Source organism: Scatophagus argus, chromosome 7 (genome assembly GCF_020382885.2).
Source record: "Scatophagus argus isolate fScaArg1 chromosome 7, fScaArg1.pri, whole genome shotgun sequence".
NCBI classification, from domain to species: Eukaryota; Metazoa; Chordata; class Actinopteri; family Scatophagidae; genus Scatophagus; species Scatophagus argus.
Window position 1 is genome coordinate 6079500 of NC_058499.1, and position 15888 is coordinate 6095387.

The window sequence follows — 15888 nt, forward strand, 5'->3', positions numbered from 1 at the left end:
TTAACAGTTGCATGTCCGTCTGTAAACCCGTTACTCGGAATAAGTCACACGTGTTGCTGTGGGGAGTTTTCATTTGAACTTGTTTCTGCCAAAGAAATAGGCCCATTACAACAAAATTACAATGATGCCTGTGAACAATCCAGTCCAACAGCAACGCTGATGGACACTGCTGCTGAGTTTTTAGCCATGTTAGTAGTGTGACTCTATTCTAATGCTTGATTCTCCACTGCTTTGGTCCAGACTGAAATATCTCACCAAGTTACAAACTGACACTCCCACCACCCTCAGCTGTGCATTAGGCTTAGTGCTGTTAGCAAATGTTAGCATGCTGAGACGTGAAACTGAGATTGTGACCATTACATGTACTGTATGGTGCAGGCAGCCAAATTATCCCAAAGCCAGGACAAACAAATCCCAAACTTAACCCCACATGACAAGATAGCATGAGGTGTAAGTGAAAGCGAGGAATTTCGGTAATCTGAACCTTCAAAGAGGAACTTGTGCCAGTTTCACGTCCAATCAGTCACACCAGCAATATCTTCTCTCTGACAAAAAATACTACAGACATGTCAAGAAAACTGTTGCTGGCCGCTCCATCAAAGTGAAATCCAATATTAACTCCAGTACAGTCGATTCAGCTAATGTTATACCGCTTGAGTCTGGTTTAATTTGGTAACAAACTGCTACAGATTCTACATAACACAAGTAGTTTAAGCTATTTTGGCTCTTTGATGTGACCACGAGGTTAGCACGAGGGGTAACCACCTAAAACATGAACACTCCCAAGTCAGAACATGAGTTGTTTTTCCTGTTCTTCCCATTCTGCTGACAACATGTGAAGGCAGCATTAGTCTAATCTAATCTGTCATTTCCATAGGAAATTCATGCTAAAGATTCAACTAATTCCTAGAAACCATCTGTCTCTCAAGCCTTGCCTGTTTTGTTTCTTTTCACCTTCAGGTCAGAGTCTACCCTTTGGCGCAGTGTGAGCATGGAGCCGACGATGTTATGGTGCTGGGAACCGACGGTCTGTGGGATGTCCTCTCTAACCAGGAAGTAGCTGAAGCAGTCACCTGTTTCCTGGCAAACTGCGACCCAGACGACCAGCACAGGCACGTTGGCTCATCACACAGCTGAACTTCCTCTCACCCCTGTCGTATTTTAGAGGCTGAGTGTTGTTATCTTGTCGTAATTATGCAAATTTTCCAAACATTTAGATAAGTATTTTCTCTGAAGTCAAGGAAAAGCTTGTGAGATTATTAACGGGGTGCTCGGACTCTTCTTCTCTCGTTAGCATAATTTAAAAAGTTCAGCCACGATTTTCATCTGACAGATTAACGGCGCATAGTTATTGTGAGATGTGATCTTACTGTATATCACCGTGCTGTGACTGCGCCTTAATCATCTATCATTTTTATTATGTCAGGTACACAATGGCAGCTCAAGACCTTGTAATGAGAGCTCGAGGGGTGCTGAAGGATCGAGGCTGGAGGATATCTGACGACAGATTAGGCTCTGGAGATGACATCTCAGTTTATATCATTCCCCTAATGTACGGCAACAAACAGAACTAGCCAAGCTACAACAGTACAGCCACCAAGGAAACAGAACCCTGCCTTGATCTCCCAACTACTCTTCTGCAGTTTCCCTTCATCCCTTGTGCTCTTTTTTAAAGTGCTTTAGTGTGGATTTCCTCGTCTGCTGAGAGATCCAAGATGTTTCTGGTCAGAGATGGGATCTCTGCCAGACCTTGATCATCTTCAGTAAGGTTGTTCTCTTTTTGTCCGGTCCTTTTTCTTTTTTTAATAGAAAACAAGCTGTTCGAGAGGCCAAATCATGGAAAGAGCTGAATGAAAGTTGAACGACTGATTTTTATTTATTTTTTGTTATATTGATGAAGCCATCATGAATCTTGTTGAAGGACATTGCCTGATGCCTGAAGCTGTCAGCTTGGGCTCTTGTAGACGAGATGGTGACACACATCTCAGGATTGCTGTTACTCACTAATGCACAATATTTATAAGTCTGAAGATGTAAATACTACCAGGCATTTGAAAAGCGTGTTTGGTTGAACCCTGCGCAGTGTAAAACGATCCGATGACGGATGTCCTGCAGTTATGATCGTACCTTCTCTGTCCGATGTAGAGCTTTTAAATTAGCCGAGTTCAGTCACGTGCAATTGTTTGTTCTGTTGTCCATAGGAGGAAAAAATAACGTTGCAAGCCTTCTCGAGACAGTTTGTCAGCTGCTGTTCTGCTGATCTCACTCAGTTATATCCGTTCCACTACGGTACTGCGCTCACTACTAAGGGAAACTGCTACCTTTCAAGTTGTGGAAACACTACCAGGAGGAGCCACCTCGGAGATGTTGTTGATGCCTACAACATCAACACTATTAAATCTAGTTCAGCATTCACAGTTAAGAAGGAAAAACGAAGAAGTCCATCAAGAAGTCGGCCATCTACCTCATAATTTTCTTCCTTTTGTAGTATTACACATCGTCCTCCTCTCTTCCAGGGGCTGTTTGCTCCATTGGGTGCATCGTCAGCTGCGGCTCCTGTGCCAGTATTTGGTTTCATTTTTATGATTTGCTCGCATACCTGCAAGATTTGTAAAAATGTTTTGAGAAAAAGCACTGAAGCAAAAACAAAAGCCACCCAGGGAACTGTATGAAGAGTATACTGTTGTAGAAAATATATATTTTTATATATACGTTATGCTCAAATACCCTGTCATGTTCTCATGTTTATCTTTTCTTAGTATCATTTGGATATATTCTCCCCACGAAGATGAATCCGTTCTCTGCATAGGCGGTTCCCCGAACAGTGAAAATCGCTCTGGTCTTTAAGACGTTTCACTTAAAATGAAGTGTAAATAAGATAATCATTGCAGGCAGGTCAGTAGACAAACACCACATGTCTCTCTACAGTCAATATTGTTCCATGGTTCAGTGGTCTTCCTCCATTTGGTTTGTTTTAGTTGTAGTTTCCAGCTTCTACTGAAATATCTCTTATCATCTGCTGTATGAGTGGCTGAAACTGGTGAAACATGGAACAGAGTAACTCAAGTGTACAAAATGTAAATAACATTTTCCTTCTTTTACTGTAAGTGATGTACATCTTACTGAAACAAACAACGTAATTTGTACTGTTTTGGAAACCTAGAACAATGTCACTTTTCTTCTCTATTAAAAGATATACAATTTCTGATCTTTTAACCTTTTTCCAACTTAATCTCCTGTGCCACTTATAAAAGAAAAGTCTGTGACTGTATAGCAAATAGAGAAAACCAGAGCTGCGCTGATACAAAAGCGGTATCGCAAATGCCTGAAATGCTGGATCAGATATCAGCTACTACATTTGAAGATGCATCATGCGAAAGAGCACGATGAGTTCATGAAGGCGTGGGGGTGGGGGTGGGGGTGGGGGACACAAAGTTGAAGCATTGGTATTGGTATCTATAAGGAGAAAAAGCTTATTGGAACATCTCCCTAAAAACAGATATGAGATGTTGATTCATCGAGGCTCAGGGATACACTTGTGAGAATAATTCCAAGTAAACAAACTTCAAGCTTTTGCGGATACAATTTTTTATTGTTACTACAATTCCTAAAATCTACACCCAAAATCACAACTTGCCTGTAGTGGTGTAAGGTAACTAAGTATACTTACTCAATTGCAGTTTTGGCATTTTACTTGGGGATGTCCAATTTATGTCACTATTTTTTGAGTACTTACAGATTTCAATATGTTATTGTAGATTAAGCTCCCCAGCAAATTATTAAGTAATTTAAATAACAACACTTTTACCAGATGCATCATTTAAGTGATACTCACAGATGAATGCATCAGTTATTTTAATCCATTGATATATGTGCCATTTTGAGTGCACTCACTTTTGGAGGTATAATTTTATGATAATAATACTTTTACATTGATTATGAATGCAGGACTGACAACAAAGAGTTTTTATACTATAGAACCATCACTTTTACTGAAGTAAAAAATTTGAATACTTCCTGAGTCCCCATAATGTGAAGGGTATCAGTTCACAAATAGCCTCGCAGAAGATTTCATGGCTGCTGCGTGGGCTGCAATTCAATACTGAAGCACACACACCCCAAAGTGATGAAAGATGTAAATGGACAAAAGAAAGTAGTGCATGAGAGGTTCGTCCTTCTTTCAGCAGGTCTTTCCCTCGCACAGAAAGTGAGAGTACGCGTGAGCAATAACACTGTCATTGTCGGGCGAAACTGCTGTGATACCAAATACTTGAAATACCCAAGACCAAAGATGGGAATCAAATCACAGGATAAAGCTTTCATAGTTCATAGCAAGAGTTATCATACGAAACATGACATATTCCACTGTGTACGGCTTGTGAGCAGTGAAAGGAAACTCGATGCCTTTTGGCACAAGAGACCTTAAAAGAGTAATTGAAAATATGGTGTGAATTGGTCTGATTTCTATGCCCTTTCATACAGTACTCTACAGAGGATGTACTGCATGTCTTTGCCTTTGAAAGACTGTATCAGCGAGCTTATGTGTGAGTGCCGCTTCTGAAATCCAACATTATATTTCTGAGTTATTAAGAAATACACCAAGGAATTCACATTTCGTCCCAAAAATGATTTCTTTGTAAGGTGGGAATACCTCAAACTGATTCAAGACCGTAAAGCGAGAGACGAAATGTGAAATAATGGTTGGAGTGGCGCAGGTTTCACTGCAGGTTTTACAGACCGCCAAACCTGCAGTGGATCAAGTAAAGTCACATTGTTATGATCAGCTGGGAACAGCAAAGTGTCCAGCGCTATCTGATACATACTCTTTAGCTGATGTCTCTCCTCTCCCCCCTCTCCCTCCCAGGCGGTCACAGCAGAAGGCCGCCTACACCGAGTCTGGTTCTTCTCGAGGTTTCTGCCTGTTAAAAGGAAGTTTTTCCTCGCCACTGTCGCCATATGCTTACTCAGTGTGGGGTTTTGCATTGGGACCTGTTTCTCTCTGATGCTCTTCTTCTTTGTTGTTTTTTTTCTTGTTGTTGTTTACACACCTGTAAAGTATCTTGAGATAACGGTGTCATGAATTGGCACTTTAAATAAAATTGAATTGAATTGAAAACCAGAGCTGTAACAGGGCGAAACAGACCCTTTTCACACCAAACATGTTGATTTGTCGTAGTACGAGAAGCAAGTGCTGCTCATAACATTAATGATGTTCTGTTCATTGAGCCATGACAGTGTGACAGTGAGCCAACATGCAGAGCGCCAGGACCCTAAAACAGCTAAATGGAATTCAGCCAGTTACATTTATTATTTGCTGTACTTTCTGTAGAGACTACATGGGGGGTCCTTTTGTTTCTTACAACTTAAGGAATATGGAACATATTTTAACTTGTCTTGAAAATGGCACAAGGAGTGAAACATTGACAAGATCTCAGTACTGAACTCGGTTTTGGGGGGAGCTGGGGAAACTGAGGGGATTAGGTTTCAAACAAGCTTGTATCAGTGAGCTTAACTGGTGATAATGTTTAGGTCTGAGATAAATTAACTGGTGCTGCCCCACAATACAGCTTCATATGTGGAGGTAAATTTGATGTCCTGTGGTCTTTCATATTCATATTACCAAGATTTTTTATTGTATTTGGTAGTTTGTTTCTTTGATTTATCGTCTTTCTTTAATTTTTTAATTCTCAGTGAAATTCTGACTTGTCTGAAAAGAAGCTAAAAATAAAGGAAGTAATCAAGACACATATGGTGGGATGGGGCAGTAAACACACTGATGGATAATGGAGCAGAAAGCCAGGAGAGCTTTATGAACCAAACATCTGACAAATGTAAACAATGAGGGGTTTTTTTTTTAACACAAATGAATATTTTCATGCTTTTCAGTTCACGTTATCCTGCCCACATGTTAAGATAAGTATATGAGCGCTTCACACACACATACAAAACCATTATGAATGCCTTTACACACACTCAGCCGATCATAAAGTGCTATCGTGGGAGTCTCACACTCCTGGGTCCACTGCAGGAGCCGGAGGGCCATCTGGTCCCCGCAGGCCAGCGCCGCATCCTCCTCCAGTCAGGCCAGAACTGATCTGGCACTCCACTCCTACTCTCAACACGTGTGTGGTCCAGATTGGATGACGGCAGCGATGACACAGTCATTCCTGTGGGTGGCTTGTTTTTCCAAGGTTGCAGCACTCCCACCCCACCCGTGGACAGATCTGAGGGAGATGCTGAGTGGGCTTGCAGCGAGATGCTCATATCTAGTGGAAAGGTGAAGCGCTGCTGGGGCCACATTCATGCCTCCCTTCAAAGGAGGATTTAGTAAAAAGATTCTATTTTTTAGACTATTTTTTTGTTGTACACGTCATGGGATAAAAATAGTGACTATTTTCATTTTTTCATTTCAATTTTTCTGCCAAGCATTGACGCAATCTCCTTTTTTTGTTCAAAACCTTTAAAATATTCAGTTTACTATAAGAAAGAAAAAGTTCAAGGTCAAAGTGACTGCGAATCTTGTCGAAATAGCTGCCAAATAATTTCAAGGCAGTCAGCCGTTTCAGCTGTTTTGTTTAAGTTCAAACCAATTACTCATTTTATACATAAAATGTCACAGTTGTGAAAAATGGCCATTACAATTTCTCAAAGGACGTGACATTATTCAGATTGCTTGTTTTGTCCAAAACCCACAGATAATCAAATTTACAACTAAGAACTACAACAATTAGTTGATTAATTGATCCAATTAATTGATCGAATTGATGGTTACAGGTGCTTAAAGGTGAGAATTTGCTGCTTTATTTGATCTTACATTACAGGTACAAGACATGTAAGCACTGAATAACCACGCCCCCTAAAATACTGTGATTGTGACTAGGCTATCTGATAAAGTAATTGGCAGTTGAACAATAATAATAACGTTATTTGCAGCTTTATTTAAACAAACAGGCAACTCCATTTGAGAAGCTAAAACAAGCAAACGTTTGGCGTTTTGCTTCGTTGATATAAAACATCATTTTCTGATCATCAGCTCATCAACTAACTGTTTCAGCACTACTCCCATACATGTCGCATTACACATGCAGCATGTGTGAAGGTAGTTGGTGAACAAGTGAGGCTGGATTGTCCTGACAGGACAAGGGTGCGGCTTCTTCAAAGGTGCAGCTGTGATACCCATCTGAGCAGGCAGCTTTAATTTACTGCTTTAGGGCTGGAAGTATGAGTTATCTACGGGCCACTTCAAATGAGAGCTTTGACACAAGATGAATGAGGAGGACACAGGCTGCCTCTGTGCTGCTCACTGGTCCATAGACTGGCTGTCTTTACAGCCACGATGTGATAAATGATGTTTGGCTTTACCCTGGAGGCTGGATTACTTGTATTTATTGCATGAGGCAGACGCTCATTTGAATAAATCTAATGCAGACCTGTAGGACTGCTACTCAACAGGCTTGACAACAACTACAATCCTCCTGTGTGGTTTGTTTACTAGTCCGCCTCTTCATCGCAACCTACATGCATCTCTACAATGAGTGGCTGGAACAGAATTTATTGTCTAATATCTGCACAGATGCTGGTGGGCAGAGCTGTGGCCCGAGATGAGCATAACTCTGCCTAACACACTATCAAGTGTGAACTCATAAATATTTCATGGGAGTCTTCTTGGAAGGTCAAACGCAGGATTCAATCTTCAGTCGGTAAGTCAGCGGCTGGGTGAGCAGTGTGCTATCATCTGGGCTGTGGGGGTCTGAACACAAGGACTGCAGCCCTTGCACGGTTTAATCGACCCAGGCTGCCTGGCCCCTGCAGCCAATCAAAGCTCATTACCCATTCCGGTCCCCACCCCCATCACGATACCCCTGACTGTCCATACTAATGTGATACAGAGCAACCAGATGCTGTTGGGCAGCAGAGGGAGAATTTCAAAGGTTAACTCACAACGCATGACCCACATCAGCGCTGCACTGCTGGACCTCTGCGAGGACACCACTGCTGAAACGCCTGTGGGTTGGTTGGTTGTGTGTGTGTGTGTGTGTGTGTGGGGTGGGGGGTCATGTGGCGTGTCTGTCTGTGCATACCACAGAGTTCAAGCACCATCCAGTCTTAGTAAAATAATCAGATTATTAGGCGCTGCACAGATTTCCGCCTGCTGTGCACACAGGATGCGTTTAGGTGCAGTGGGAGCACGAGCTATCTGCTCCAGTGTCTGATGGTATGCAGCATTATCAACAAAGGACGTCGGGGAGAGCCATAAAGCCAACATGTGCGCATCAGCGCAGATGTATTGTCAGATACCTATGGGCAGCAGGAGCCACGTCACTCCTCTCCTCATAGCAACAGCACTGTTGACCTACATGCTTTCTACACTCCGCCTGAGGTGGTGGAAAACTATGCAAATCGATAACAGATATCGACTTCCTCGCGCATTAAAAATGTGCAAACAAATCGTTAAAAAAAACCCCACTTGCATATCGGATTTCCATCCAATACCTGCAAGCTTTCACCTCCATCCTGCAAAAAGAGATAGCACGGGACCAATTTAAATCAGATGCATGTCAATGACACTAAATCTCACATCTCAAGGTAAAATTAAAACTGCATACAACGAAGTGGTTTTCCCCCCACACAGCCATTCACTATTTTATTGGATGAAACACGATACAGTCCTGAAAAGGCTACAGCTCAAAATGCAACACAATGCAACCACAAGCCATTTTTCCGTTTACAAAGCAGCAAATGACGGCTTCAAATACAACACGGTAGCTACATTACACCAGCGGTTTGCATTACCTGTTAAAACCGTAAAACAGCGCTGAGAGCAGGGGCTTTTTTTTTTTTGATTCCCTCGGCTGAAGTGAAGGCACCAGCACTAGCAAGGCAGTAGCTTGCGCAGTCATCTCCATAGCGGGCAGTGTCACAACCCAACCAACAGCACAAACTACTACCTCAGCCAGTGCGTGGTCAACATGCGAAGAGAAGAACGAGGACATTTAAGAAAGACTACAAAATCTCGTAAAATGGAGCCTCGACCACAGCTACATTCCCATGCAGCCGGAGATGGTCTGTCCTCTCCCCGCCTCGCTCCTCTTCTGTGCAGACTTCAAATAAGAGTGAAACCCCGCCCAAGCAGGACTTGCTCCCTCCGCTCTCCTCCTCCTCCTCCTCCTCTTCTTCCTTTCTTCAGAGCTATTCAACTGAACCGTCCTTTCCCCTCATATGACCTACTGGATGATCCGAAACTCTGGCTCGGGGCCCCGCAGGAGACGCTGACGCGGAGCCGATGGGTCCCTACAACATTCACTGGTGGTTCACCGTATCATTTCTGATGTAGGCACGATGTGTAGTGTGAAGAGGTGTTTCCTGTTCCCGAGGGTTCTGTTGTCACTATGACCTCACCTATCTTACAGTACTGACACCTGACACTGCAGTACAACAGACCCAGAGAATAAACTTTAAAGTCTAAGTAAGACACAAGATATTTACTTGAAAACCTGGATAAAATATGAACACCATAAATAAATATGTATTGTACTTCCTTAATACTACACCATAATAATGATATAAATATAACGTGGTTATATTTTTCATTGACGATTATTTCTGTCTCATGACCTTTAAACAGAAATCACAATCACAATACCATTACAATTAAAGCAACAAGTAAAGCCGAAATACCCTGGATACAAGCGGTGCCCTCTTATGTTGATGATGTCATATGGAGCCAGAGTCTACACCAGTAGTGATTGGGTGGTGGAGCTGCGGGATCAAGTTTCCACCCATACACCCATCGGTTTCAATCATGACATTTTAACCCCTTTAATAGAATCAAATAGATACTTAAAACACATGTTTACAAAAAAATGAACACTTGACGACATATTAGTGTGAAAAGAAGTACCTAAAATGACAGAAACAATCTTGGGGAAAGCAAGCTACAAATTCTCCATTCTCCACAAGAAGAAATTGTTCAATTTACATCAGAAACTGCGATTTTACTGAACAGAATTTGTGTACTTTTCTATGCTGACACCTTATGTTTTAAAAAAAAAAAAGTCTATTTGAATTATGGAAAACCCTGTAGGTTCTGTAGGGTGAATCTAATAACGGGGTCCATATGTCAGTTAAGATGCACACTGTATAAAAAATAAGATGGAAAATGTAAAGATGAAAAAAATATAAAACAGAATAACTGTTAGTGAATCACAACAAATCTGAGCCAAGACCACCTTGACGAACTATGATCATTTTATGCCTATGCTGTGATGACATCTAAACCCATATAATATTGAAATAATTTTTATGTATGAGCACTATTCAAATATTGTTTATAAATAAATGGGAATGTTGCAGGATAAGAATAATAATGCAGCAATAGGACCTGTTTACCTGAGTCTTCTTTCATGAGACAACATTGTCTGATGGCATGTTTTGACAAAAAGGAGTTGATATTAATACACAGATTCTTTCAAAATACCTTAACATACATTGTAACTGAGCAGACTTACAGCACACAGGTGATTGTAGAATTGTCCCATTTATTTTATACAGACAAGTACATCCCTTCTCAGATGGCTGGCTAAAGATGACATGGAATGTTACAGTAAGATTTGTTTTCTTGCATAAAATCCTCACTGTTGAAAATGTTGCAAAAGTCTAAGTCTTCATTTTTAAGATCAATAAAGCCCCAGGTTTTTTTTTGTTGTTGTTGTTGTTGGTGTTTTTACATCATCAACACTATCACCACACACTGTACATCGACTCTGGCTCATCAGGAGAATAAAACAAACTTAATCCAGAGGCAACACTGCGATTTTTTTATTTTTTTTTTAAATCTCTGTAGTTAACACAAGAGTGTAGCCAGTCTGTATGAGAATGGAGGGGGCAGAGAGGCGTTATCAGCTCACATGAGAAGCTTATGATGATGCGTATGAAGGTCAAGATTACTGACGTGGTCCGAGCTGGCCTCGGATCTCTGTTCACCGTGGGTTGCTTCATGTCACCATAGATCGCGCTCACGTAGAGTTCATGGCCGTGCACTTATAAAGCACGTGGGTCAAGAAGACACATTCAAGATTTTTTTTCATTATAAAAAGGAGCTGAGAACAAGCCTGGTCAGGACTCTCCGTTCTGGACTCTGGAGACGGGTGGCTGCATAAAGTCTTTGAAGGGCCCAAGGGCTTCTTTCAGGGCTGAGCTCACCTCAGATGAGGAGCATGTAATGCATTCTACCAATGTGGGGTACAGGGCAATCACTTGAGCCCATGTATTGCCATCCACTGCAGGCAGTAAACAAAAGAATCAGAACAAGAGGGGGGGGGATACAAAGGAAAAGTGGGGATGGGAGGGAGAGGAAGAAGAGAATATGAATTGTGATAGAAGGCAATCAAAGAAATCATTTGCTTGATACAATTCCCACAGGCGGATGGAAAATGAGTTTTGTAATGCCAACATCTTGAAGGGCATTTCAAAAACGTAATTTTAGAACGTCTCATTTCAATCCATTGCGGTCAAAAAAAAAAAAAAGAAAATCATTTCTTGTAATTGACCTTGCTGGAAACATAAACAGTTCTACGCAGACTGGAGATAAAACTCATTTGAAAAATGGTCCCAACTGTACTCTGACATATTTATCGGAAATGAACAGACGATAGATAACTTGGGCATTACTGTGTTTTTAAAGATTTTTTTTCACCGTGTCACCGCTTTCTAAGGTCTATTCAATTTTTGACACAGTTTGTTACTCACCATTTTCTGGCTGTGTCTTTTTAAGCGAATCCATCAAAGTGCTGATCGCTTTCAAGACAAAGATAATCTCTGTCACTTGTTGCCTGAAATGAAAAAGAACTTGATTAGATACAAAGACATACAGGACATAAAGTCTCAAATGTAAAATGATAAATCTGTCTACATACAAAACAGAATTGGTGACAATTAAACAACAAATGAGCTGACACAGAAAGTAATTAACAAATTTTGAGTAAATAAAAATAAGTAACTATATAAGTTAATGATAATACAAAAAAAATCGAACTCAAAGAACTGACACAATGTTCTAAAATTTGTCCCTATAAGACTTATTTTCTTGCTCTAAATGTTTGAATATCAACACTTTGTGGAAAGAATAACAAAAACAGAGTCAAATTCCCATATGTGTTCACATGCTTGGCCAATAAATCTGACTGCTGACCCTGCAGCACAGAAAGATCTATACAATCACCACAGTTTCAAGGTGTCGCCAATTTGGTATCTGACCAAATGTGATAAATAACAGCTATAACAGCCAGAAAAGTGCTTTAAAAGAACATTACTGATTTATTTTGAAGTTGGCCTGCTGGATATAAAATGCCACCATCAAATGTAGAATGATGTCTTTAACAAACACTAGTGTTTGGGGGCGCTGGGAGTTTTTCATGGGGACAACTGTCCAAAATGTTTTTATTATTAGGTGCACAGTTGGGTGTACCTGGGCAGGGGGCAGCGTCCGCTCAACCTCTCATCTTCCACGTAGCGTCGGAGAACATCCTGGGATCTTTTGAGGAGCACAGAGAGCGCCATGCGAGAGATGTAGCCCTCCTGCGGGGTGGACACCTTGTTGCTAAAGGAAAACTGCAGCAGTGTCTCGAAACACACCTTCGAAAATTCCTCCCTCATGCGCACATCGATCTCTGCCTCTGTCAAGAGAAAACCATCAGATTATTTTGTTGATGCCAGTCAAAGACTTATTGGTTACACCATGAGTCCAGCACTTGGCCATCATTTTGTCCCAAAAGTGCCAGAAATGCAAGTAAACAACGCAGGTGAAGTCAAATTTTTTTTAGCCGCAAAAGTTGCATCTTACCAGTGAATGAGGGAGATTGGGAGTGAATGGAGCCTCTATTGAGCATAGCCATGATCTGGCCAACAAAGTCTTTGGGGATGAAATTGGCAAATGGTAAAATCTCCGTGCTGATGAGCTGGACCACCTAAAATGAAGAAGACAGGTTGTTGATGTGGACTACCTCACAAACATCCTGTTGACATACTGGACACTAGCAGGAAGTATTTACCTCTACATCAATGGCTTCATTCTTCTGAAATTCCTGGATGGACAGGTTATCTGGAGGTGTGCTATAAAGGAAAAAACAAAACAAAACAATTAGCTTGCTACTCAGAGCTTCAAGATCGTACATAATGTAATTTCAAGACTGCCTGTACCTTTTGGTAAAAAGAAAGTCTTCAAAGGCATTGGCCAGCTCTGGCCACATAGTGTCGAACTTCCCAGATGAGGCATGCTGGCGTGCTACGGGCAGTCCTATAGACAACACCTTCAGCAGAGACGAGACAGCCAGCTTCCACGTGCTCTCTGATGGACAGGCATACTTCAAACCCAAGGGCATTCTTAAAGTCTGGAGGGCGAAGGGAAGAAGAAAGGAAGAGACAGCGATGTCAACAGATCAAGAGGCTTCAAGATGAAATCCATAAAACTAAACGGAGTATCCCAAAAGACTTTCACCTTCTTCTTCCCTTCTGGACTGAAATGTGGACAGATATATTTTTTTTTCTTAACATTAACAAGACTTGTTTGCACCAGTAGAGGTCCTATTCAAGTTTCATGTGACAAAACCAGAAAAAAGTATTACATCATCCTCATGACAAAGTCCTCTTTTCAGAGAACATCTGGGTTCCCCAAAGCTGAGATTTTACAAGTATCGTCTTCTTGTTTTGGAGACAAAAAAGGGTGGGGGCCAGATTTGCGCATGGGGAACCTTCTTAATAGTTCCTTGGCAAATTAACCCTCTTCAGTTTGAGGTTTTTTATGAACACACTGTGAGAAAAGAGCAGTGAAACACAGGTGTCAGAAATGGAAAAAAATGAGCATTACAAAGTTAAGCCTTTTAATAACTTGCATGCAGTAACAAAATCTTTTGTTTTTCTACAGACCGCATACAGAACTTGACGTCTGGTACATGTAAGATAAGAGATAAATACTATAATGTCAGAAAGGATGAGTAAAGTCGTAGGCTGTAAAGCCAAAGCACTGAGTTAAAAGATGCTAAAAGGCTCAGAAATGCTGAGGAGATCCGCAGAGTTCAGTGATAATTCTCTTCACACCTGTTTCAAATGTATCGATTGGAGTATTGAAGCAACTGTTCCAATACTTTTGGGAGTAGTGGGAAGTGCTTTAACATTTGTAACATTTCTTTCAAGATTCATTTTATCAAAATGTTTCTTTGTTGTTGTTGTTGGTCTTGACTGTCACACCCAATCGTGGTAAAAATACCTTGACGATGTTCTGCAGAACTTTCTCATTGATGACAGCTTTGTGGCATGCTGTTTTATGGTACAGGTCCACCACCACCTCCAAGGAGCGCTCAGCAAAGGGAACATAGTTTAAGGCAACCCATTCCGCCTGAGGGGACAAGAACATTTAACAAGAGAAAAAAAAAAAAACAGGTGTGGACATTAGTCAACAAATTTGAAAAACTTACTCCCTACTTTATTGGCAGATCCACATTGAAAGCAGTTTTTAAAGGCACACTTTGCATAAGTACACAAGTAACACACATTTATTTTGAAGTTACAGCAACTGTTAGGCTGCTTTAAGTTTTGTTAGGCTTGTATGATTATCACAGCTGAAATGTTACCGCCAAACAAATAACATGATGCCACAAAGTGTGTCTTTAAGAAATATAAACAGAAAAACACGTGTGCATATGAACAGCACCAAAAACGCAATATCAACTGAAAATGGAACTGCACAGCGACTGTGCACACAGATAACCACAAGTTAGTGGCAGGCAGAAGAGGGAGCATGGAGTGAGTGAAAGATGCAGATGAGACATGAGAGCCTCCCATGCGGTGTGATATCTCATCTACCGCAGAGGGCAGGACGTCACCATTCAGTACATCTTAGTAAAACTACAGAGGGGGGTCTGAAAGAGATGACAGAACTCACCGGCGCAAACAGCTGGATCTAAAATTGTTATCCAGTGAGTAGTCCCAAGAAACAGAATGAGAAAAGATTGCAGTTACATTGGTGTTTAAGTTCTGTCAAATTTGCAGTGTTGCTATTGGTTAAATGAATTTCAGTAACTAGGCCTGATTTAAGGAAAATAAAAAAACACGCACTCCTAGTACCAGCAACATTTGAGGCAATCTGACAACACTGGATAAAAGCCAATGAGGCAATAAAGACCACCCATAAGATCTGTTTGTCTGGGTTGGGATTTTGTTTGATCCTCTTACTTAAACAATTTAAACAGATTCAGATCAACAGAACTGTGCAGGACAGGGCTGAGTCTGGACCCCACATGCAGGACTAACAGCCTGACAGTCAGCATCTGAGACATGAAGTGTGTCGCGCAAGTGGGTGAAATAAACCACACTTTTTAGCATGACTACTAGCATGCCAGTGTTAGAGCAGGGCAACATTCACCATTCACCTGAGGGCATAGCAATACTGGAATTTATCAAAATCACATTGTAAAAAGACTCTCCTATTCTTGAGATGCAATTATTTATTTGTGGTTTTATAAATGAAGTAATCTTACTCAAGATCACCAAATTCCTTTGTAAAGTGAATTGAACTGTTTTAACAGAAAAGCAGTCAAACGTTTCTCTGGCATGCTGCCAGCAAAATGAAGAATGAGGAAGAGAATATGAGGAAAAATAGCCTGGGGCCACTAATGGGGGTCTAGAGGAACATGTCAGTCTGCTGGGTCACAATGGGTCACAATAAGAAGGACTACACTGAGGGAGGGCATGTGCTTCATGAACATCAAAAAAGAGGGCTGGCCTTGTTCAGAATGGCTGAAGAGATAAGAGTGATGAGAAACAGTGTACGCCATACAACATTTTAATGAAACAAACATTAAAACAAAACAAAAAAAATGCTGCAATTGAAAA

General features: G+C 41.1%; 2 protein-coding genes across 5 annotated transcripts in view; one reads left to right on the forward strand and one right to left on the reverse strand.

Moving 5' to 3' along the window:
* The window catches only part of ppm1h (protein phosphatase, Mg2+/Mn2+ dependent, 1H), a 29815-nt gene extending 26599 nt beyond the window's left edge, over window positions 1-3216 (forward strand). Inside the window, exons 9-10 of the mRNA XM_046393994.1 lie at window positions 961-1112; window positions 1427-3216. Of these exons, the coding sequence (XP_046249950.1) occupies window positions 961-1112; window positions 1427-1574 (300 nt within the window). The 3' untranslated portion in view covers window positions 1575-3216. The remainder of the gene's footprint in view (window positions 1-960; window positions 1113-1426) is intronic.
* A 7302-nt stretch (window positions 3217-10518) lies between these two features.
* mon2 (MON2 homolog, regulator of endosome-to-Golgi trafficking) overlaps window positions 10519-15888 on the reverse strand; it is a 31796-nt gene continuing 26426 nt past the window's right edge. For 2 of the 4 annotated variants that reach the window (XM_046393507.1, XM_046393506.1), the window contains 8 exons: window positions 14939-14956; window positions 14264-14392; window positions 13198-13388; window positions 13050-13110; window positions 12842-12965; window positions 12467-12674; window positions 11749-11831; window positions 10519-11279 (listed from right to left, as the gene is read on the reverse strand). In XM_046393507.1, coding sequence (XP_046249463.1) covers window positions 11116-11279; window positions 11749-11831; window positions 12467-12674; window positions 12842-12965; window positions 13050-13110; window positions 13198-13388; window positions 14264-14392; window positions 14939-14956 — 978 coding nt within the window. In that variant the 3' untranslated portion in view covers window positions 10519-11115. The remainder of the gene's footprint in view (window positions 11280-11748; window positions 11832-12466; window positions 12675-12841; window positions 12966-13049; window positions 13111-13197; window positions 13389-14263; window positions 14393-14938; window positions 14957-15888) is intronic. The other 2 variants (XM_046393509.1, XM_046393508.1) reach the window with 1 other exon arrangement.